This window comes from Cetorhinus maximus, chromosome 15 (assembly GCF_964194155.1).
Source record: "Cetorhinus maximus chromosome 15, sCetMax3.hap1.1, whole genome shotgun sequence".
NCBI classification, from domain to species: domain Eukaryota; kingdom Metazoa; phylum Chordata; class Chondrichthyes; order Lamniformes; family Cetorhinidae; genus Cetorhinus; species Cetorhinus maximus.
In genome coordinates, this window is record NC_135893.1 from 3,213,479 (window position 1) to 3,239,264 (window position 25,786).

Sequence of the window (25,786 nt, forward strand, 5' to 3'; positions counted from 1 at the left end):
GCCACATCCCATCGTGAATGGTGGTGGACAATTAAACAACTCACTGGAGGAGGTGGCTCCACAAATATCTCCATCTTCAAAGATATGGAGCCCACCACATCAGTACAAAAGACGAGGCTGAAGCATTTGCAACCATCTTTAGCCAGAAGTGCTGACTGGATGATCCATCTCAGCCTCCTCCGAAGGTTGCCAGCATCACAAATGCCAGTCTTTAGCCAATTCAATTCACTCCACATGATATCAAAAAACAGCTGAAGGCACTGGATACTGAAAAGCTATGGGCCCTCAAAACACGGCAATAGTACTGAAGACTTGTGCTCCAGAACTGGCTGCACCACTAGCCAAGCTGTTCTAATACAACTGCAACACCGGAAAATTACCCAGGTATGTCGTGCCCACAAAAAGCAGAACAAATCCAACCTGACCAATTACCGCCTCATCAGTCTACTCTCCATCATCAGTAAAGTGATGCAAGGTGTCATCGACAGTGCTTTCAAGTGGCACTTACTCTGCAATAACTTGCTCACTGACGCTCAGTGTTCCACCAGGGCCACTCAGCTCTTGCCCTCATTACAGTCTTGGTCCAAATATGGACAAAAGACCTGAAACTCAAGAGATGAGGTCAGAGTGACTGCCCTTGACGTCAAGGCAACATTTGACCAAATGTGGCATCAAGGAGCCCTAGGAAAACTGAAGTCAATCTGCTCCTTTGGTTGGAGTCGTACCTAGCACAAAGGAAGATGGTTGTGGTTGTTGGAGGTCAATCATTTCAGTGCTGGGACATTAGGAGTTCCTCAGGGTAGTGTCCCAGGCCCAGCCACATTCAGTTGTTTTATCAATGACCTCTCCATCATAAGGTCAGGAGTGGGGATGTTCACTGATGATTGGATAATGTTTTGGATAATTCATGACTCCTCAGACACTGAAATAGTCCGTGTTCATATGCAGCAAGATGCGGACAGTATTCAGGCTTCGGCTGATAAGTGGCAAGTAACATTCATGCCACACAAATTCCAGACAATGACTATTTCCAACTAGAGAGAATCTAACCATCTTGACATTTGACGGCATTATCATTTCTTAATCCCCCACTGTCAACACCCTGGATGTTACCATTGACCAGAAACTGAACTGAACCAGCCATATAAATACTGTGGCTCCAAGAGTAGGTCAGAGGTCAGGAATTCCACAGAGAGTAACTCACCTTCTGACTCCCCAAAGCCTGTCCACTTTCTACAAGGCACAAGTCAGGAGTGTGATGGAATACTCCCCATTTGCCTGGATGAGTACAGCTACAAACACACTCAAGAAGCTCGCCATCATCCAGGACAAAGCAGCCTGCTTGATTGGCACCTTATCCACAAACATTCACCCCCTCCACCACCGACGTACAGTAGCAGCAGTGTGTACCATCTACAAGATGCACTGCAGGAATTCACCAAGGATCCTTAGACAGCACCTTCCAAACCCACAACCACTACCATCTAGAAGGACAAGGGCAGCAGATACATGGGAACACCACCAACTGGAATTTCCCCTCTAAGTCACTCACCATCCTGACTTGGAAATATACCGCCGTTCCTTCACAGTCGCTGGGTCAAAATCCTGAAACTCCCTTCCCAACAGCACCATGGGTGTACCTACACCACATGGACTGCAGCGGTTCAAGAAGGCAGCTCACCACCACTTTCTCAAGGGCAACTAGCGATGGGCAATAAATGCTGGCCCAGCCATCGACAGCCACATCCCATGAACGAATAAAAAAAATACTTGAGATTTAAAAATTTTGAATGCATTCTAGGAATGGGAGATTTTTTTCATGATCAAGTGTGTAGGAGTGACAGCTACATTAGATTGTTAGAAGTTTATTTTTTCATCTCCACATGGCTACTGAGGTCAGCCCATGGTGGACACTGGATTAGTGTCTATGGAGGTGGCAATGGAGGATATGAAGGGCAATGAGGGTGGGGGGGCATGAGTTGGCATGGAAGATACGAGGGGCCATGGGGCTGAGTGAGGGCTTAACAGTTTCTAAAATAATTGGGACAAAGTCCCAGAGAACCGCGATGAGCTTTCTAACCAGCCTATCTCAACACTCGCCTGCTCCCATGGCTACCTACATTCTGCCTCTGGGGTCAGCAGGCCCGATTCCACCCTCCACAAAGTCTCACCTCCCATTTTCCCCACCCCAACCCCGAGCGCAAATTGCGCAAGAGGAAGATGTTTTTACCGAGGTGGGTGTGGCGAGCCAGGAAATTTTCCCACTCAAGCAACCAGCCCCAGTAGTGAAAATCCAGCCCTCGGTTTTCCTAATTAAGTAATAGGAGTGAAATAATGAAAAAACCTTGCAGACATCGATCATATTTAATGTAATTATACTTACAACAACCTCAAAATTGTAAACGTTTTTATGAAGAACACATGAATATGTTCCTACTTTGTTTTCTCCATGTACTGAACTGATCTTTTCTTCTTTCCCCAGGCCATGCCTGGCGCCTGCCTTTGTTTTGCCTTCTGTCTCCCAATGACTTCTCCTGTCCTCCCAAGACTCAGGCCTTGAGTGCCCTTTGCTCCATCATTTTTCTAAGTTGTTAATGTGACACTGCAGATATTGCATTAGGTAGCCTGGATCTTTTCTTGAGACTCTGCTGTTACCTTCCCCCTGCAACTTCTGAGGACTTGTGTGAGAGAGACAAACTGATGGGACAGAATAAAGAGGAATGCAGGATGACAGAAAGTTGAAGTGAAGAAATAAGTTTGACAGGTCACAAACTCTAAAATCATGGCAACAACACAGGGCATACAAACATATGAATTAGGAGTAGGAGTAGGCCATTCAGCCCCTCAAACCTTCTCTGCTATTTAAGACCTGATCTGATTGTGGCTTCAGTGCCACTATCCTGCCTACTGCCAAAACCCGAGGGTAGGAGTGAACAGGTCATTCTTACATTGGCAGGCTGTGGCTAGTGGGGTACAGCCAGGATCAGTACTTGGGCCCCAGCTGTTCACAATATGTATAAATGATTTGAATGTGGGGACCAAATGTAACATTTCCAATTTCACGGATGACACAAAACTAAGTGGGAATGTGTGTTGTGAGGAAGATGCAAAGCAGCTTCAAGAGGATTTGTACAGACTTAGTGAGTGGGCAAGAACATAGCATATGTAATATAATGTGGAAACATGTGACGTTATCCACTTTGGTAAGAGGGATAGATGTGCAGAGTATTTCTTAAATGGTAAGAGATTAGAAAGTGCAGATGTACAAAGGGACCTGGGTGTCCTCATCAATAAGTCACTGAAGGTAACCTGCAAGTGCAGCAAACAATTATGAAGGCTAATGGTAAGTTAGCCTTTATCACAAGAGGATTTGACCACAGGAGTAGTGAAGTCCTGCTTCAGTTGTATAGAACCTTAGTTAGACTGCACCTGGTGTACTGTGTGCAGTTTTGGTCCCCTTAGGAAGTTTATTATTGCCTTAGAGACAGTGCAACGAAGGTTCACCAAACTTGTTCCCAGGATGGCGGGACTGTCCTACAAAGAGAGATTGGGGAAACTGGGCCTGTATTCTTTAGAGTTTCAAAGAATGAGAGATGATCTCACTGAAACCTGCAAAATACTTTAAGGGATAGAAAGGGTAGATGTAGGTAAAATGGTTTCCCCTTGCTGGGGAGTCTAGAACCAGGGGACATAATTTCAAAATAAGCAGGAAGCCACTTAGGGCTGTATTTGCGTGGGAACACCACCACATGTAGGCTCCCCTCCAAGCCACACACCATCCTCACTTGGAGCTATGTCGTCATTCTGTCTGTGCCGCTGGGTCAAAATCCTGGATGATGTCATCAAAATCCTGGAACTCCATCCCTAACAGCTCTGTGGGTGTAACTACACAACATGGACTGCAGCAGTTGAAGAAGGCAGCTCACCACCACCTTCTCAAGGGCAACAAAGGATGGGCTAGCTAGCGATGCCCACATCCCATGAACGAATAAAAAGACAGATGTCGTGGTCCAGGAGGTTGCCACATCATCATCAATCAGCATTGACAATGTGATGCTGTAGATTGTTGACAGCTTTACATACAACCACAGCAATCTATCACTTGATGCTGTAATTAACGCACACATTGCAGAAGCTGCAGCTGTCATGTCCAAGCTGAGTAAGAGCATGAAACAACAGCAATCTGACCAAGAATACCAAACCTTGAATCCACCAAACCTGCGTCCTCAGTGCATTCCTCTGTTTACATCTCACTACTGTCCTCACACCGTAGTGAGACCTGAACAGCAAATGCTAGGCAGGAGAAAAGGCTGAACAGTTTCCATCTGCGCTGACTCAGGCATATCCTCAGCATCTCTTGACAGGACAAGGTCACCAATTCCAAGGTCCCAGAGCATGCTAATTTCAAAGAACAAAGAACAAAGAAAAGTACAGCACAGGAACAGGCCCTTCGGCCCTCCAAGCCTGCACCGATCATATTGCCTGTCAACTAAAACATTTTGCACTTCCAGGGTCCGTATCCCTCTATTCCCATCCTATTCATGTATTTGTCAAGCTGCCTCTTAAACACCACTATCGTACCTGCTTCCACCACCTCCTCTGGCAGCGAATTCCAGACACTCACTACCCTCTACGTAAAAAACTTGCCCCGCACATCTCCTCTATAGTTTTCTCCTCTCACCTTAAATCTATGTCCCCTAGTAATTGACTCTTCCACCCTGGGAAAAAGCTTCTGACTATCCACTCTGTCCATGCTACTCATAATTTTGTAAACTTCTATCAAGTCGCCCCTCAATCTCCGTCGCTCGGATTGAGAACAATCCGAGTTTCTACAACCTCTCCTCATAGCTAATAACCTTCAGACCAGGCAGCATCCTGGTAAACCTCCTCTGGACCCTCTCCAATGCCTCCATATCCTTCTGGTAATGTGGCGACAAGAATTGCACGCAATATTCCAAGTGTGGCCTAACCAAGGTTCTATACAGCTGCAGCATGACTTCCCAGCTTTTATACTCAATACCCCTGCCGATGAAGGTAAGCATGCCATATGCCTTCCTGACTACCTTATCCACCTGCGTTGCCACTTTCAATGACCTGTAGACCTGTACACCCAGATCCCTCTGCCTGTCAATGCACATAAGGGTTCTGCCACTTACTGTATAATTCCTACCTGTATTAGACCTTCCAGAATGCATTACCTCGCATTTGTCCAGATTAAACTCCATCTGCCATTTCTCCGCCCAAGTCTCCAACCGATCTATATCCCGTTGTATCCTTTGACAATCCTCTTCACTATCTGCAACTCCTCCAACCTTAGTGTCGTCTGCAAACTTACTAATTAGCCCAGTTACATTTTCCTTCAAATCATTTATGTATACTACAAACAGCAACGGTTCCAGCATTGATCCCTGCGGAACTCCACTAGTCACAGGTCTCCATTCAGAAAAGCACGCTTCCACTGCTACCCTCTGTCTTCTATGACCAAGCCAATTCTGTATCCATCTTGCCAGCTCACCTCTGATCCCGTGCGACTTTACCTTCTGTACCAGTCTGCCATGAGGGACCTTGTCAAAGGCCTTACTGAAATCCATGTATATAACATCCACTGCCCTTCCATCGTCGATCATCTTTGTCACTTCCTCGAAAAACTCAATCAAGTTAGTGAGACACGACCTCCCCTTCACAAAACCATGCTGCCTCTCACTAATACGCCCATTTGCTTCCAAATGGTAGTAAATCCTGTCACGAAGAATCTTCTCCAATAATTTCCCTACCACTGACGTAAGGCTCACTGGCCTGTAATTTCCTGGATTATCCCTGCTACCCTTCTTAAACAATGGAACAACATTGGCCATTCTCCAGTCCTCTGGGACCTCACCCGTAGCCAGTGAGGATGCAAAGATTTCTGTCAAGGCCCCAGCAATCTCCTCCCTTGCCTCCGTCAGTACTCTGGGGTAGATCCCATCTGGCCCAGGGGACTTATCCACCTTAATATTCTTCAAGACGCCTAACACCTCTTTTTTGATCTCAACATGATCCAGGCTATCTACACACTCTTCCCTAGACAAATCGACTGCTAAGTCCTTCTCTTTGGTGAATACTGATGAGAAGTATTCATTTAGTATCTCTCCCATTTCTTCTGGCTCCGCACACAGATTCCCACCTCTGTCCCTGAGTGGGCCTACCCTTTCCCTGGCTAACCTCTTGCTTTTTACATATGTATAAAAGGCCTTGGGATTTTCCTTAATCCTGGTTGCCAGTGACTTTTCATGACCTCTTTTAGCCCTCCTGACTCCTTGCTTAAGTTTCTTCCTACTTTCTTTATATTCTCCACGGGCTTCATCTGTTCCCAGCCTTCTAGCCCTTACGAATGCTTCCCTTTTCTCTTTGACTAATCTTGCAATATCCTTCATTATCCAAGGTTCCTGAAACTTGCCATGCTTATCCTTCATCCTAGCAGGAACATGCCGGTCCTGAATTCTTATCAACTGACGTTTGAAAGCCCTCCCACATCTCAGTTGTTGATTTGCCCTCAAACATCCGCCTCCAGTCTAGATTCCTCAGTTCCTACCTGATATTGTTATAATTAGCCTTCCCCCAATTAAGCACCTTAACCCGAGGACTCCTGTTATCCTTATCCAGCAGTACCTTGAAACTTACTGACTTATGTTCACTTTTCCAGAAACGCTCCCCTACTGAAACTTCGACCACCTGGCCAGGTTCATTCCCTAATACCAGGTCCAGTATTGTCCCTTCCCTAGTTGGACTATCTACATATTGCCCTCCTGGATGCACCTTACAAACTCTGCACCATCCAGACCCCTAGCACTAAGTGATTCCCAGTCAATATAGGGAAAGTTAAAATCACCCACAACAACCCTATTGCTTTTACATCTTTCCAAAATCTGGCTACATAACTGTTCCTCAATCTCCCGCCGGCAATTGGGAACTGTCTTCATCTGCAGCAAATGTGACAAAAACTGCCATGGCAGAATTGGGCTCCTGAGCCACACCAGGTGATGTTTAACACAGAGTCGACCATCAAGGCGCAAACCACCATTTCATGAGATGGAACATTGCCAAAGAAAGAAGCAATGGAGTCTTAAAATCAAAGTCTCATTTTTTATATTTATTTTGTTTAAAATGAAAATTTGGAAACTAAAGAATCTTTTACATTGATCAGTACATATGGCTTTGTTTCTGAAATTAACATATTTGAAATAATTCATTAACTGAGAGCATTGTTTAAATTACAGAATGATTCATTTCCTGAGAGACAGATGGTAAATAATGAATCATTCATTAACTATGAGCAACATGTATATATAGAATAATTAATTTCCTAACTGTGAACAATTGTAAATTTGGAATTAGACCAAAAAAAAGTCATGTTCCAACATTCTACTTATCAGATGTAACAGTGTATTCTGTACCAAGGTATTCTACCTGGAACTATTATTTTGTATCATAAGTGCTGCAATTATTGTGAATGTTTATCTCCGAGCGGTTATCACTAAGCACAACACCTGCCATGCTCATTACCTTACACTAAATGAGGTAGGTGGGAGACACAGAAATAAAGGGGAAGTGAAACAGAGAGAAGAGAGACGTAGAGACATTTACAGCACAGAAAGAGACCATTTGGCCCATTAAGTCCATGCCAGAGACACAGAAAGAGAGAAAAATACATAGATAAGGAGCCATGCAGAAGGAAGAGGAAACAAGATTGAGAAAAAGAGTTACAGGCAAACAGAGATAATAGCGAGAGACAGAGAAAAGCAGAAAAGTTGTGATGGAAAGAATTCAAGAAGGAGACACAGCAGCTAGAGGCTTTTTTATCTGATTTTTATTCCCCTCCTCCTGCCCCTGAAGTAGCATTGCTGGTGTTTGGGGAGACTGGTGCATGAAGTTGTATTATTTAATGGAAAGGGTGAGCTTTGTTAGGCCTGACACGCTTTCCCTCACTTTTACAGAGAACAAAATGTACACTTGTTTAAACAAATGTTTGCTGCTACACAAAACTTTGAAAACTTCAGGCAGAATCTTGCCATTGTTGGGCGAGGGCAGTCGGAAAGCCGACTGCCGCCCGCAATCGAGGACAGAAGGCAATTGCACGCTGGTGGGCCAATTAAGGCCTGCCCAGCGTGAAACACAAGCGGCAGTGCTCAGCACTGCCTGTGCAGGCGGGGGGAGAAGGGCAAGCATGAACTTCGTGCATGTGCACGAGTGCGTGTTTTATATTCTCCCTGAGGCACAGAGCTGCCTCAGGTAGATGAAGCATTTTCAAAAAAAAGAGAAATAAATAATGTAATAAAACATGCCCCCTCACGTGACTCTGTCACAGGAGCAGGGACACGTTATTAATTAAATTTTACATTTTTTATTTTATTTTTATTTGCTTTAGGAAATCTCATCCCGCCCATGGAGGAGGTTTCCCAAAAAGTGCAAAGTCCACTTGGCCTTTTCGCCTGCCCGCCAACCGTAAGGTTAGATGGGCAGCGAAAAATTTAACTTAATTGATAATTTAATGGCCTTAGCAGGCCTTTTAATTGCTGGCGGGAACGCTGCCAACTCCGGTGCACACGTGCTGAACGAAATATTGCGCGACTGCGCATTGACGTCGGGACGCTCGCCCGACATCAACACACGTCATTTTATGCTCGAGCCAGTTGGGCGCGTGCTCGCCCGCCAATCTAAAAATTTTGCCCTTGCAGTTTGCCAAGCCTTGTAAGTGATGCTCCCTACATTCAAAAGAGCTGAATCAAGCTCCCCATTGGCTTACTTGGTAAGGGAAATGTATGAAGAGGATCTAAGCTGCATACACCAGGAAGGTTCCAAGTTCCTAAATTTGCTCTTTTAACCATGCACGTTTTGCCTGGAAGAAACCCCATGGAGATCGACTGATAAATTACCCTACTCGATAATTTGATGTGCCTGCTCCCACGGTGTTTGGTACCAAAATAGGATACAAAATGATTTCATACCTTTTTTTCCCTCCTTACATTCATTTTTCTTTTCCTCTTCATAGGTCCTTCTCCCAATGCTTTATTCCCTGGTTAAGGAATGAAACAAATAACCTGCTGTACAGGCCACTGTGTAATTGGCCCTTGAAGGTGCAAGAGTACAACCCAACTTCGCTCATATTATTTCTCCTTTTGATTTGTGCTTTATTTCATCAGGGCAAGCAACCCACTCCAGTTAAAGTTTGAAGTGTGCAAAGAGTTGAGAAATCACTTGGAACTTCTACCAAAAACTGGTTATATTCAATCACATTCCAATTTTAGTTTTCAACTCAAATTTCTGCCCAGGTAAGTGCTTCATTATCACATTGATGAACACAAATCTAGCAAAACAGATGTTTAAAAATTACCATACCTAGGGTTTTGCAGCATCAACACTGACAACAAATTGGGAGAAGTGGAACAACTTGCATTTGTGTATATATATATATATATATATATATAGACCTTTGAACATAGAAAACTTTCAGGCACTTCACAGAGAGAAAGGAAGTAAAAGAATACAGAAGTGGACTTGAGTCATGGTACAAGAGTTAGGAGCTGAGGCCAAAGGCCTGGCTGCAAGGATGGGTTTAGAAAAAAGTGGAGATGGATTGGAGAGGAGGAGAGGTTTGGAGAGGAATTGCAGGGGGAGTGCTTTGCTCTTTATGGTGGAGGGTGTTGGGTGGTGGTGAGGGATGTAGAAAGGCAAAGTCAGAGGACAAAAGGGTACATGGAGGGCATAAAATATGATGAAATGGGGTTGAGTGAAATCATAAATGCAACAGTGTCACTTGTAAATCTGTGTATTCAACCACAGAAGTATTGCTGCCAGTTCACAAGTCATGCTCCATGTAGTCATAAATTGGCATGATCACACAACTTAGGCACTCATGATATTTTCCATGTGCAAAAGGAGAAAAGGACATGTTAACAGCAGAGAAAGACAAAAAGGAATTAATCCCTTTAAGAAGCTTTAACATCAATTATATTGTAACTCCAGGTTGCTGCCATGTGATCATTCATTCACATGCTAAATAAAGGCATCTTCCCATAACTGGTCCATCAAGTTTGTTTCTTGCTTTTCTGGCAATTAGTTTCATTCCAACACAGAAATTAATTTTATTCTTATTTATTCTCACAGTAACTGGCCTCCAGTTTTAAATTGTGTGTTACTACGTGCCAAAGTAGAATTTCAAAGATATGCAGAAGCTTAGTGTATTTCTTAATCCATAGTGTAACTAAGAGTAAACTGAAGAAAAAACCTGCAGTGCCCAATGCTGTGAGGGAGGATTAATATTTTGGCAGTCATTGCTATCAGTTTACTTCTGAATACTTTGTTGATAACCTTTCAAATGAGATAATATGATGAAACTTTATTGTCAGGACTCTCATTGAAATACAGCATACCAGATCCTATTTCAGCAATTGTTAAACCAGGAGCTAGAATCTAATACTATTTCATTGTATTAGTGCCACTGTATAAAATCTTCAGTGGACTGACCACTTAAGGTTGCATTCTGGAGTCCAGCTTGCAATTTACTGAATTCAAACCCAAGTGGTATGCAATGCTACCTGCTAATTTATAATATCTTTCCTCAGATAAGTTCTTCTCTTTATATTAAGATTAGCAAACTTTTCATTCTTTAATTTATACATGAGCTGTATAAGTCCGGCACTTAATTATGGAGGAGATGGACATAAATGGGAGATAAAATTCTAATCTTTTGGTTTTTTAATGATATGTATTAAATAAATAAAATCATTACACAATGCAATGAATGAACTCATGGCTGACTGAGATGTAAGCAAATCAACAACAACAAGGCACAGCAAAAAGGACTGAGATGGAAAGCGTTGAAAGAAACCAGTGAGTTGTGAAGACTGATATATAATCTTGAATTATCTTGTTTTCATATACACGCAACATAACATGAAAATAGTTTATTGTACCCTGGCATTTTTCATGGTATGTTCACATAGTTTTGCTTACAAGAAAAACAGACAAAAGGCAAATACAGAAAAAGGTTGACCGTAATATGGGTGGCACTTTGTGGGTTCAGTATATGGCACAGTTAATCATTTCTATGCCAGATACAAATTATAGGAATATACTGTAAATCTCACTGGGCATCATAGCTCTAGTTTGGGGTAGTTTATTTTATATGCAAAATTAATCATAATACAAAAATAACTAAACAAAACGCTTAACGCAAATTTATCATAACCAATAATTATCATTTCTCTTCAGACGTTATTTGCTATGAAATGAGAGTTTAAAATAAGCCTTTGATCAGTAATATGGCAGAAAATTATTAAGAAGCTTTAAGAGACAAAACTGATAGAGCTTGCCTACCTTGTAAAGAAATGACAATGTCAAGCTTTTGGCAGAAACTCTGATGATTTATTGCACAACCGATCCATCATTTGTGTTGCTTTCAAAATTGTTAATAGCTTCTTAGCTTGTGAAATGCGATCTAAGGCATTCAAGCAAGTTCATGCTTCAGTCAGAAATCATGGCTTTGAGCACTTTCACGAGTGAAAAGCAACATCCAATTTTGAAAATGATGTTTCTAACAATTCAAAGCTCTTATAATGTTTATATTTCTGCTACACTAAAAAGAGAAAGTATGTGTCAGAATTAAATTAAGATTATTAAATGCTTGAACATCAGAAGGTCTTTCAGGACGCTAACTGAGGACTCCTTGGGGTGCTTGCATTTAGAATTTTTTTAATATTAATACTTTCACGGATATGGACAGGTTAGGTGAATGGGCCAAAATTTGGCAAATGGAGTTTAACGTGGATAAGTGTGAGCTTATCCATTTTGGTCGGAAGAATAAAAAGGCGACTTATTATTTAAATGGAGAGAAACTTCAGAATGCTTCAGTGCAGAGGGATCTGGGTGTCCTCGTGCATGAATTGCTGAAAGCTAGTATGCCGGTACAGCAGGTAGTAAGGAAGGCAAATGGAATTTTGGCATTTATTGCTAAAGGAATAGAGTATAAAAATAGGGTAGTGTTGTTGCAACTGTACAAGGCATTGGTGAGACCGCACCTGGAGTACTGTGCACGGTTTTGGTCCCCTTACTTGAGGAAGGATGTAGTTGCATTGGAGGCGGTTCAGAGGATGTTCACTAGATTGATTCCAGAGATGCGGGGCTTGTCTTATGAGGAGAGATTAAGCAGTTTAGGCCTATACTCGCTAGAGTTTAGAAGGATGAGAGGAGATCTAATTGAGGTATATAAGATGCTAAAGGGGATAGACAAAGTAGACGTAGAGCGGATGTTTCCCCTTCTGAGGCATTCTAGAATGAGAGGCAATAGTTTTAGGCTAGGGGGTGGTAGATTTAAATCAGAGATGAGGAGGAATTACTTTTCTCAAGGGTCGTGAATCTGTGGAATTCACTACCTCAGAGTGCAGTGGATACCAGGACGCTGAATAAATTTAAGTAGGAGATAGACAGATTTTTAATTAGTAATGGGTTGAAAGGTTATGGGGAGAGGGCGGGAAATTGGAGTTGAGGCCAAAATGAGATCAGTCATGATCGTAATGAATGGCGGGGCAGGCTTGAGGGGCTGAATTGCCTACTCCTGCTCCTAGTTCTTATGTTCTTATATTTCCATGTCAGGATGGTGTGTGACTTGGAGGGGAACTTGCAGGTGGTGGCATTCCCATGCATCTGCTGCCCTGGACCTTCCAGATGGTAGAGGTCATGGGTTTGGAAGGTGCTGTTGAAGGAGCCTTGGTGAGTTGCTGCAGTGCATCTTGTAGATGGTACACACTGCTGCCATTATGCGTTGGTGATGGAGGGAGTGAATATTTAAGTGAGTGGATGGGGTGCCAATCAAACAGGCTGCTTTGTCCTGGATGTTGTCAAGTGTTGTTGGAGCTGCACTCATTCAGGCAAGTGGAGAGTGTTCCATCACAGTCCTGTGTAGATGGGGAGACAGGAGGTGAGTTACTTGCCTCAGAACTCCCGGTCTCCGATCTGCTCTTGTAACCAAAATAGTTATATGGTTGGTGCGTTTCTGGTCAATGGTAACACCTAGGAGTGGGGGCAGGCAGTGTTGTAAAGGTAGACAAAAGCTTTCTTGTTCATAGAAAGAATATGAGGTTTTAATTTCAAGTAAGGCACTGAAGCCTAGAAATTCAATTTAGCAGCACCCGTTTCTCAGGCTCAAAATGACCTCCCAATGCTCTAATATAGCAGGAAAGAAGTGCATGCTCATTATGATCTGAAAGTGCACTGCCCTTCATATTGGTAAACAACCAAAATATCATTGTACCCTGTGGCTGCTGGGTGTCCAGCAACGGGTGCACCCTACTTTCTAGGCCTGCGTTTCTAAACTGCCAGGCTATGCCTACCACAGAGATTCAATTGCTGAGGTGTGCAGTTTCAGGCAGGAAACAAGCACAATGGCTCTGATATTGATGGGGGACAGGGGAGGGTATGTAGGTAAAGATGAAATCTTAGGCACATACAATACAAGGCCATTCCATCATTCTTCACTGTCTCTCCTATGTATCTTCATGTGCCGGCAACATTGGGATGAATAAAGTGGAACAAAGCCCTTACTCAGGTAATGGTTTCACTGCCCCATCACATATGATTGTATTGGTTGCATCAATGTTGAATGCTGCAGGTGAACAGGCAGGGTAGTACATTGTGGTCACAGTCATTAAGTATATAATTGATGACATAATGACAGTTTTGATGCTGTGGTCAGGGCAGAAGTAATGTGAATCAGTAGAAAAGCAAAAAGAAACCAACTGAAAAAGAAAATAGAAAAACAAGCCTTTTCTCTCTCTTTTCCTTCACCACCTGCCTTCCCCCCCCAACACTTATCCTAAATTTGATCACAGCTTTACTTTTAATTTTGAAATGTAGATGTTGTGACTTAGTTTGGTGGAGCTAATTGACAAAGCGAATAAACAGCCCAGCGCTTTGTACCATTTTGGTAATATGCTAGGAAATAGAGTGTAGAGCAGCTTTAACCCTTCTCCACAGCTAGTATATCGGGACCCATCACCCATTTCACATCAGCACAACTGTCATTGGTCATTGTGTTATTCGCCCTATTTGTAAAGTAACGAATTTCTTGTTCACTAAAATTGTGGCATGTACAGGCAGGGGCATTTTTATTGGGACACCACTCATTTTCATGATTGCATTTTATCTGTTTGTTACATTGGTCGGATTAGAATGACAATACGTGTATAGCATTCCATTTTTTTTTTCTGATTTTACAATTATTGACTTGCAGCAGTATTTTGACAGTAAAGCAAAGGAAAACAAAATTATAATTGTGTTAATATATTTGCGAGGCATATTGTAAATTTGGAAATGTTCTTTGTAGATTAAAAATTCACAGAAAATCATTTTGTAAGGTTTGCTCAATATCACCCATGTGTTTTTTTGAAAACTGCAAATGACAGGTATTGTTTCAAAATTATGTTATCTATTTCAGGCAGTCTTTACCAGAAGATGCTAAACAATACTTTAACAAGGAAACGACAGTGCTGGAGGCTCCAATGAATATATTGGTGGCAAATCAGGTTACTATATAATTTTTGTAATGTGTCAAAGCAATGTCAATCTGAAATTTAAATGTTTACTTTTGTCGGTGTAGTAGTTAGAATTAGCAAAATGTTTAATCAATTATTCTATACTTACCTAAGACCATTTAACAGCCCATTCACACTGCAACTGCGACATCCGTGCAAAGTAATTGTAGTCTTGCAGTGACCCTAAACATATAAAGCAGATTTTAAGGCCCAAATTGACTCTGAGGCGAAGCAGGCCAAGATTGCTTCCTCCAGGGAGGTGCCCTCCTCCATACTGCATGGTTTGGCTACATTTATGCTGTAACTGCAGTATTTGTTGTTAAGCGAAACATATATTTCACCATGGAATTACATACAAACTACAACATGGAAACAGCCCTTTTGCCCCAACTGTAGATTAAAGGGTTAACATCAGAAGAATCCACCCTATCACTCCCAGACCCATTTCAGAGTGCAGAAGGTCCACAGCGGGTCCAGAACAACTGGAGAAAAAGGTTCATTGCTTCAGGATTGCATAAAAAAAGACTAGAAAGACCAGGTCAGTACTCTATGCTGTTGGATCTATCGTTGACAACATGATAGCAAAGGCAGGGGGTTGATGAGACTTCAGCTTCTTATGAAGAAGCCCTGCAAGCTTTCGACCCTTACTTTAGCGTCCGTTGGAATTTAATAATTGAGAGGGCTAAATTTAATAGAAGAAAGCAAAGGCCAGGCATAAGCATGGATTCATTCAGAAATGACACTGAAAACAAATATTGGAGCGTTAAACTAGGTGGATGGACCCCCCATAGAGTTTATAATAGACACAAGAGCAGAGGTTTCTATTTTAATCAAATGAAGTTAAATGGCTGAAACAGATTACATTGCAACCTTCATCTATTAAGTGACAGGGTCCGAGGGGACTACATTAAAAGTGAAAGGTCAACTCATGTCACCTCGCTATCTTCAATCAAATAGAGAGGCTGAGAGAGGGGTACGAACCATCAAGGATTTATCATGGAAAAACCAAGACCTTAATCTATCTGTCCTGAGTTATTGATCCTCACCACTACAAAATGGTTTTTCACCATCAGAGTTACTAATGGGGAGGAGATTGAGAACACAGCTTCCATCTCTGTAACAAAATTTCAAACCCTACATCACACGAATGACCTGGAGGGTAAAACAGCGTGGGGAAGAAGAAAGAAACAACTGGACCCAGAAATTTAGTCACTGGCATAGGGCACGTGAGTTACCAGTGCTAAAGCCTAAGGAGAGAGTATGGGTCATAGACCAACAGAGGAAAGGTACAATCATTGAAAAAACTCCACAACCAAGATCGTACAGGGTTGATACAGGCCAGGATATCATAAGGAAAAACCGCAGCAGTATAACATCCTTGGAATGGAAGCTAATAGAAACTTGGGCCTGAATTTCACCCTTGGCGGGCCCGTGCATGCAATCGGTGGGCCTGGGACCGGTCAGGATACAGGCCCTTGCCTGCGATCAGCCCATGACCGCGATTTCACGCTGGCTGGCCAATCAAGGCCCACCCAGCGTGAAACACGTCTTCCCAGTGGTTGGGAAGGGCCGAGGTGGGGGCAGGGGCCTGTTGGGCGCTGGGTCCAATGGTGACCTGGCGGGCAGTTTAAAAACAGCACAGGCAGCTTTTTTTTAATTCATTCATGGGATGTGGGCTTCGCTGGCTTGGCCAGCATTTATTGCCTATTCCTAACTGCCCTTGTTCAGAGGGCATTTAAGAGTCAACCACATTGCTCCTTGAAGGCTGCCAGGGAAGAACATATCATCTATGTCTGGAGACTGAAGCTATGGCCTCAACAGTGACTGGAGACACCAGGCGGGAGGGTAAGTCGGGTAGGCACTCGGCCCCCCCAGTTTTTGGACGAATGCCTCGCAGTCTTCCTGGGGGAGGTGGCTGTCAGGAGGGACACCCTTGCCCCCAGAGATGGAAGGAGGAGGCCACTGCACCAGATTTAAAAAGTTTGGGAGGAGGCGGCAGCCCAGGTCAGCAGCCACGACACTGTGCGGCGCTCATGGGTGCAGTGTCGCGAAAGGTTCAACGACCTGCTGCACTCAGGAAGGGTGAGTACTGTGTTGGCATGAATCAGTGTGGTGAAGTGTTAGGCGCTGGCCTTTCCCCTTGGAGTTCAGGGATGCTAGAGTCTGAGTGCCAACTGTCAATGACACCGGAGCTGGCCAAGGGGGTGAGTCTGACTGCTTGGACAGAGTGCCTTGCTTGAGGGCCACAACTCGGATGTGCCCTGGGAGGTGTTCGTCAGGTGGGGTTGGCCAGGCTGTAATGGCGCTGCAGGTAGAGAGTGGACTGATCAATGCGGTTCTGTCTTTTCAGGAGAAGACGAGCCATAACAAGTTTGAGAGGTAACGGACAAGTGGAGGCCCCCCAAACCTCCTAATCCTGAGCAGATTTGAGCAGGATGCCTTGGAGCTAGAGAGGTACCATGCACCTTGGTCAGCCAGTCATGGAGAGGCTGGGATGTCAGACAAAGGTAAGAGTGCAGTGCACAGAGGTGAGAGTTTCAGAAGGTGCAAACGTTCTTGTGTAGTCTCTTCATTGATGGGAGCCTCAAAACTGGAGTCCCCATTGATCATTGAAAAATGATGGCACCGTGATGCAGATCTCCATTGTCTCACCAGGGTGCCTGGCATACACAGTGACAGTGTGATCACTTAAACTAATGACACATCGTTGTTCTCCCTTAGATTCGCCAGCAGGCACTCGTTTGCAGGACCCCGAAGAGCCACCTCTGACGCCAGAGGACTGCCGGGCTTCTGCTGCACCTGCGTCACACCCGCTCCCTGAACCAGGCACCGGCGCAGATACCAGCACCTTGGTGGGTGTTAGATCTTTGGCTAGAACGTAGGTGCACAGCGGTGAGGGCACTTCGCACTTGCTTAAGGAGCAGGCGGAGGCAGAGAGTACCCAGGGCACCGGCAGTCAGAGGACCAGGACGATGCTGAGCCAAAGGCAAATGATGAGCCTCTGGAGTCATCCATTAGGTGGCAGACGCTGGATGTCCAGCGGGATGTGCGGGAGCACCTGGCAGAGATCCATGAGGGTATGCATGCCAAGGTCTCTGTTGTGGAGGAGTCCATGCGGAGCATAAGCACTGCGTTGACCCTCATGGCCAAGCGCACTGTCTCCTCCATTGAGAGAGTGGTGACTCTCATGGAGAGGCAGCTCCAGGGATAGAATCAGGGATTCCTGGGTTGCGCTCGACCTCAGGTGGTCAGTGTCAGTGTGGAAGATGGATGAGGCACCCAGTACCCCAGCTAGGTGCCCGTCCATCAGTGACAAGCAGGGAGGTCCAGAGCGACCTCACATTGGTGCACGAGCTGCCTGTTGTCTCTGCGGCTCCACTAGGGGCGCTCTGGATGATGGCAGCAGCTCCTCTGCCCCTCTGCCAGTGACCGTGGCATCTGATGAGGCTTCGATGACTGGGGAGATGCCAGCCATGGCACTGGCCGTTCCCTCCCAGGCGGGGCCAGCACAGGCTCAACTGGTCAGAGGACGACCACCATTGTCATCAAGGCCAATAAGACAGCAGAGTCAGCAGGCTGCCTCCAATGCCGGCGCCAGCAAGGGGGAGGGCACCAAGAGGTAGCACTCGCAACATAAGTTTAAGGCACCATGAGCACAAGAGGGACTATTCATGGTGATCTTCTGTTCTGTAATGTTTTGTTTATGTTTACTAGTTTGGAAATGAACACCAGAGATGGTAATGTTAATCTGTTTTGATTGTGAAAATTACCTTAAGACCATAAGACGTAGGAGCAGCATTAGGCCATTTGGCCCATTGAGTCTGCTCTGCCATTCAATGAGATCATGGCTGATCTGATAATCCTCAATTCCACCTTCCTGCCTTTTCCCCATAACCCTTGATTCCCTTACTGATTAAAAATCTGTCCATCTCCGCCTTGAATATACTAAACGACCCAGCCTCTACAGCCCTCTGTGGTAAAGAATTCCACAGATTCACTACCCTCTGAGAGAGAAGAAATTCCTCCTCATCTCCAACCTAAATGGGCTACCCCTTACTCTGAGATCATGCCCTCTGGTCTTAGACTCTCCCACAAGGGGAACCAACCTCTCAGCATCTACCCTGTCAAGCCCCCTAAGAATCTTATATGTTTCAATAAGGTCGCCTCTCATTCTTCTAAACTCCAGTGAGTACAGGCCCAACCTACTCAACCTCTCCTCATAAGAAAATTGGTCCATGTCCGGGATCAACCTAGTGAACCTTCTCTGGACTGCCTCCAATGCCTGCATATCTTTCCTTATCTAAGGGGACCAAAACTCTGTACAATGTTCTAGGTGTGGCCTAATTAGTGTGTTGCATAGTTCTAGCAAGACTTCCCTATTTTTCTACTCCATTCCCTTTGAAATAAAGGCCAACATTCTATTTGCCTTCCCTATTACCTGCTGAACTTGTATGCAGGGTTTTTGTGATTCATGCATGTGGGCCCCCAAATTCCTCTGTGCTGCAGCTTTCTGCAGTCTTTCTCCATTTAAATAATATTCAGCTGCTCTATTTTTCCTGCCAAAATGCATAACCGCACATTTTTCCACATTATATTCCATCTGCCAAGTTTTTGCCCACTCACTTAACCTGTCCTTATCCCTCTGTAGACACTTTGTGTCATCCTCACCACTTGCCACCTATTTTTGTCATCGGCAGACTTGGCAATAGTACATTCACTTCCCTCATCCAAGTCATTAATATATATTGTAAATAATTGTGGTCCCAGCACTGATCCCTGTACCCCAGTACCCCAGCTGAGAGTTTCAGATGGTGCAAACATTCTTGTGTAGTCTCTTCATTGATGGGACCCTCAAAACTGGGGTCCCCATTGATCATTGAAAGACGATGGCACCATGATGCAGATCTCCCCAGCATGGTTCAAGTGAAGCCCATCGCACCGGAATATCTCTCATCTACAAACATAAATTTTGTTTTTGTCGTAATGGCCTGAGTATGCTTCACCTTTTCTTTTCAGTGCAGCGTACGCCAGTATGTAATGCTGGACGTGTGTGGCTCTTGATTGGGTTCAAATGAAAGGGTCATTTCAGACATCCGGGATGGAGGCGGCGACCCTGACATGAGGTGGAAGCAGATCTTTGGCAGCCCAGCTGAAGGAGCGTTGGATCAAGGCATCCCTGATGTCCCTGCCTCCCTGAAGGATACAGAGGTCTGCCTCCTCTGCTCCTCTTCTGACTCACTACTGAATTCATCCTCTGTGGCCTGTGGAGCAGTCTCAAGATCCCCTCATCTAGTGGGTTCCCCCTTGCCAGAGCCAGATTGTGGAGAGTGTCACTATCAGTGACACCCTCTCTGGGGGGTATTGTAGTGCTCCCCCGAATGGTTCAGGCATCGAAAGCACATCTTCAGAAGATATGGTCCTCCCTATCACCGCCCTTGAGAAGGCATGACTCCTATTATAATGCTGCTCTGCCTCTGTTCTTGGGTGGCGGAGAGGCATCATCAGCCACCTTTTCAATGGATAGTCCTTGTCACCCAGCAGCCACCCATCCAGCAGGGCTGGAGCACTGAATAGCCTTGGCACCTGGGAGTGTCTCAGGATATAAGCGTCATGATAGCTTGCACAGACTTGCAGAATCTGCGTCCTGTAGTCACACACTATCTGGACATTCATCAAGTGGAATCCCTTCCTGTTGACGAAGGCACCGGGCTCACCCGCTGGTGCCTTGATGACCATAGGTGAGCAGTTGATTGCACCCTGGATGTGGGGGAACCCAGCAATCGCTGCAAAGCCTCTGGCTCGCTCAGCCTGGCTGGTCTCATCTGTTCAGAAATGAATAAATGTCATTATCCACCTGAACAGATCTTCTGTCACCAGCTTGACGCAACTGTGGACAGCAGATTGGGAGACTCCACAAAGATTTCCCACTGACCCCTGGAAAGAGCCAGAGGCATAGAAGTTGAGAGCCACTGTTACCTTCAGCCACTGGCATGGGTTGTCCACCCACACAGTTGGAGCTGATCTCAGGCCCAATCACCTGACAGATGGAGGTCACAATCTCCATGGAGAGGCGGAGTCTCCATTAGCATTGCACCTCGGACATATTGAGGTAGCTGCATCGCTGTCTGTAAACCCTGGCAGCAGGATAGTGACGCCTTCTGCGGCCCCTCGCGTCTTAGACTACCTGCTGGCCCTGCGCCCCTTGTGCCTGCGCCTCTCCTCCCACAGGTCGCTCCCCTGGAAGCTGCATTGGGACACCTGGTCTCCTCTCCCTTCTGCCCCTCTCTTCCTGCTCAGAGGAGGTGCCTCCAGCAGAGAGCACAATCCCCACTACCAGGGTAACAGAAGGCTGTCTAATACCTGGAAGGGTGCACATGGTCAAAATCCTCCAGGGGCCTTGGAGACACCAATGAGTCCTGAAATGAAGCCTGGAAATGCTAAGAATGAAGCTCAGAACAGAGATGAAGCTGTCATGTTCAAATAAGCAACCAGCAGCAAACTATCTCCTAAACTCCTCACTACTCACACTGGCAATGCTGCTGAGCCTTTTTATCGGGCCCTTGGATGAGGTTTTGCAAAATGCAGGCTGCCCGCCTGCCCGTTTTGCCCGTGTGACGAGCACGAAATCACATAGGCCGCGTAAAGTCTGGATCAATTAGCTTTTTAATGGCCTTAAGTGGCCTTATAATTGATGACGGACATGGCTCCGACACCTGCGCGCGCCCACTGACCTGAAGATTGTGCGCGTGTGAGATGGTGTCGGGACACTTGCCTGACATCTTCTTGCGCTATTTTACGCCTAATCGAGTTTGGCCTGCGCCCACCTGTGAGGCGTAAAATTCTGCCCTTGGGCTTACTACTCAGACCCTGAAGAAGAAGGAAGACTTACCACAAGCTCTACAGCCACCCTGGAGAAAATCACTCACAGTGACAGACAAGAGAGTACTGAATATCCTTGACCTCAAAAGGAAATCAGAACATGGTCAGGGAGGTTGGGAAAAGCACCTCAGAGGCTAGCCCTGTGAAGTCTGAAACTTTGCGGGGAGATGTAGGAGGATGTCAATGTGATAGGAATTAAGACTTGGGCAGGGGGCAGGAGATGTAGAGTAAAAGGTTAGCATCAGAGGCATGATCACATGACTGAGAAGTAAGAGAGATCTGGAAGAGGGAGAAGCTCTAACTTCGTGTGGAGGTCCAAATGTGTAAACACTTGCTGTAAATAAACAGTTATGGTTAAACAGATTACGGGCTCGAGCAGTGTACTTTTGGGAGACTAGACAATCCTCAAAGCCCTTTCTAAACCCCCGCCATACAGCAAAACACCAACCAATCTGTGTTTATCCTGCACACAGGCAGTGTTTCTACGCCCATGTCCCCAACCTGTTTGCATATCCCTCTATCCCCTGCCTAACCTATTCTTAAAGGTTAACCTGAGGATAGATTTTCAACTTGTCACCTGGGTGTAAATTGCCCATTCATTTCAATCAAATAAAATCAGGTGAATTCTATAAAGGACAGGTGATCCACTCCTCTTGTACACTACCCAAGCAATGAAGACAAAAATGTACCCATGATCTCTGCTCCAGGCAATAACTCCAATAGTGCATTCAACTCACTTTCGTATATTCATTCTTGGGATTTGAGTGTCACTGGCAAGATCAGCATTTATTGCCCATCCCTAATTGCCTTTGAGAAAGTGATGGTGAGCTGCCTTTTTGAACTGCTGCAGTCCATGTGGTATAGGGACACCTGCGGTGCTGTTAGGAAGGAAGTTTCAGGATTTTGACCTAGTGACTTTGAAGGAACGACGATATCGTTCCAAGTCATGATAGTGTGTGACTTGGAGGGGAACTTGCAGGTAGTGGCGTTCCCATGCATCTGCTGTCCTTGCCCTTGTAGGTGGTAGAGATCATGGGTTTGGAGGTTGCTGTTGAAGAAGCCTTGGCGAGTTGCTATGCAAACAGTTTTTTTTTCTGCTCTCTGTACTAAATTTCTTATATTTAACCTTGTACCTTTGTTCACTTGCTTTAAACCCCTCAAACTCTGGAAACAGTCATTTTCTATCTACTCTGTCCCATCTCTTCATAATCTGATAAACCTCTATCAGATCACTCCTGTTTCCTAATGATATCACCCCATTTTCTCTAGTATGTCTTTGTATTTGTATTTCCTCACGTGAGGTAGAAACCTAATGAATTTGCATTGTAGCTTTCTATTGCCTCAAAATCCTTCCTACGGCGTGGAGTCCAAAACTGCATACGTATTATAACTGTGACCTGGCAAAGGTTTTACATAGATTCACTATTACAATTCAGCTATTATATTCTTGCCATAAAGCTCAGTATGCTAGCTCTTTACAGCATGGGAGGCCATTCAGCCCTGTGCTGGGCCCTCTGAAAGAGTTATACCTCTTTCCCCATAGCTTTTAATATGTTTCTTTTCAAATATTTATCCACATCCCTTGTAGAATCTATCAAGAGTTTTGTTTCTACGCCTGGCTCTGGTCGGGCATTCTCTCTTAACAACCTTCTGTAAATAAAAAATCTCCTAATTTTTTTGGTAACCTTAAATTTTATGTGCCATAATTGTTGACTTACCAATTTGTGCAAATAGATTACCTTTATTTAGGCACTTCACAATTTTGAACTCCTCTATCAGATCTGTTAACTTGTTCTGTACTACTGTAAAGAACCTTGATTTCTCTGCTCTCTCCTCATCATCAGAACCTTTCCTGTCTTTATTGTTGTATGAATGTTCGTTTACTTACTGCAAACAATTACATTTTACTTCTGTCCCTTTGTCGAGCTAGCCAAACCAATATTAGTTGCTTTTGTGTATCAAACATATGGTAATTTAAATGAGAAAGCAAAAAATTCCCTTTCTATGTTGGTGTAGGTGGAGAGGATTTTTGAATTAAGGTTTTTTTTGTTACAAAAGATTAACTAAGTGGGTTAACACCTGCCCTAGAATCACCCATCGAGTCTCAGGGTTTTTCCCGGTTTGATTGAGTATTAACCAATAACTGAACTTCTGAAATAAAAATGTTTTTTCTCTCTTTCATCACTCTCACTTTCTCTTGTTTTCTGGAGTTTCTTGGCTATCCATTGTTGTTTTAAAAGTACATAATTTGAAAAACTTTTATACAATTTTACTCAAAGACATTCAACAGGTTTTGTCTTTTCTTTAAGACTAGAACAATTCCTTTCACTGTTCACGCCATAGTCACCAGCTCAGACTTAGAGATTGATCAACAAATGATTGACTTTGGTTATTGCTCAATCTATGAGTCTGTGTGGACCACCATCAAGCTCACAAACAAATCAATCCTGAGCCAGGAATATGGATTTATTGGCATTCCGGAGGTGAGAGAGACATTATTGAATTTGTGTCTTTTTGAGATATTTATTAATAAGGAAAACAAAATATAGGATAAAATACTCCCCATGTTGGGTGCCATTGTTTTGGAGAATGGCATAAGTGAATTGCTCATTTGGAGAGCCAATGGGCCGAATATCCTCCTCCTGCACTGTAACAATTCTCTGATTCTATTTATTAAATATGATAGGCCGTTGAGGACTTCTGGCCATGGTTCCTCATGCTGACTTTGTGGTGAAAGTCACAGCAGCTTTCCTGAACAGACTTCTGGTTAAAATTACATTCAGATGCCAATGATGTAATTGCAGTCTGATCTGCATATTTAAGAGAAGGATCCCATTGGCTTTCTTTGGGCATCTCTTTCACCTGCTCAGAAGAGTAGGTTGAGTTTAGAACTTCCAGGAAGACCATTTATGATCAAGATCCATGGGCCATTTTAATTTCCAGGGGCTAAATTGTTAAAGTGTATTTGTGCCCCAAAACATACCAGAAGAAAAAGTGACAGTGCTGTAAAGGCAACCACAAGCCCTTCCATTGTTGCTGGCACCCAAACTTTCAGCTTCCCTACGGCACACCTGGCACAACGCACATTTGTGCTGCAAATGCCACCAAACTATTTTAATGACCTGTCAAGGCCAATTTATTGCGTGTGGACACTCTGGAAAACCTAAAGGGTAATGGTTCTGACAGAGGTACAATATCAGTCCCATTTATACTGGGCAGTGAGCACAGGCTACTTTGGCTGAGGTGCTGTGTTGATGATAAAATATTTTTCCTTGTTTGTTGGCACCAAAAAGCAGAGCTATTTAATGACTGATATCAGGGGCTCAAAGTTATAAACATTATTGCCTGCTAAGATCATAAGCACAGAGAAAACCCGCACTTTTAATGCAGGCTTTATTTCACAATGTGAGGTGAACAATACTTACAGGTAACAGAATAGACTTTGTACAATATTAACCTGTTAAGCTTCAGGTATTATAATTTTCTAGGTTACTTCTATAACTGTTGGCCGTAATTTGCAACAGTTCTCAGTAGTGATCAATAACATGGGGCAGAATTTTGCCCTTGGCGGGGGTGCTTGGTTGAGGCGGTCAAGAAGCTGACCGTCACCCGCAATCGGCACTGTACCGCAATTTCATGCTGGCAGGCCAATTAAGGCATGCTCAGCATGAAATGCAAGCAGCAGCGCTGAACGTAGCCTGTGGACAATGGGTGGGAGGAGAGCGAGCGGGCCAAGCGTGAACCTGAGGCACGGAGCTGCGTCAGGGAGATGAAGAGATTTTTTTTTTAAATGTACTGAAACATGTCCCCTCATGTCACTCTGTCACATGAGCAGGGACATGTTATTAATGAAAACTTAAAGTTTTTATTTACTTTTGGAAACATTATCCCGCCCGTGGATGAGGTTTCCAAAAAAATGCAAAGGCCGCTTGGCCTCTTTGCCTGCCCGCCAAGGTTAGGTTGGACAGGCAGCGGAAATTTTATTTTAATTGATTACCTAATGGCCTTTTAATTGTCGGCGGGTGCACAGCCGGCTCTGGCGTGTGCTCGCCGACCGAACTATAGCTCAACTGCGCGTTGATGTCGGCACGCTCAGCCGACGTCAACGCGCGTCTTTTCACGCTCGAGCGGGTCGGACGTGCGCCTGCCCGCCCGCTAAGCGAAAATTTCTGCCCATAGTACTTCACACAAGAGCTGCATAGGCTTATCTGTCAGTGCAAGAATTATAGAAAAGTTATGGCGCAGAAAGAGGCCATTCAGTCCATCATGTCTGTGCCAGCCAGAAAAAGATGAAAAAGAAACTAGCCGCTCATTTTAATCCCACTTTCCAACACCTGGCC

General features: G+C 44.5%; 1 protein-coding gene across 1 annotated transcript in view; it reads left to right on the forward strand.

Annotated features, from left to right (window-relative positions):
- Window positions 1-25,786, forward strand: part of cfap74 (cilia and flagella associated protein 74) — a 240,871-nt gene that overhangs the window by 159,096 nt on the left and 55,989 nt on the right. The window contains exons 22-24 of the mRNA XM_078557686.1: window positions 9,180-9,308; window positions 14,471-14,558; window positions 23,756-23,929. Coding sequence (XP_078413812.1) covers window positions 9,180-9,308; window positions 14,471-14,558; window positions 23,756-23,929 — 391 coding nt within the window. The remainder of the gene's footprint in view (window positions 1-9,179; window positions 9,309-14,470; window positions 14,559-23,755; window positions 23,930-25,786) is intronic.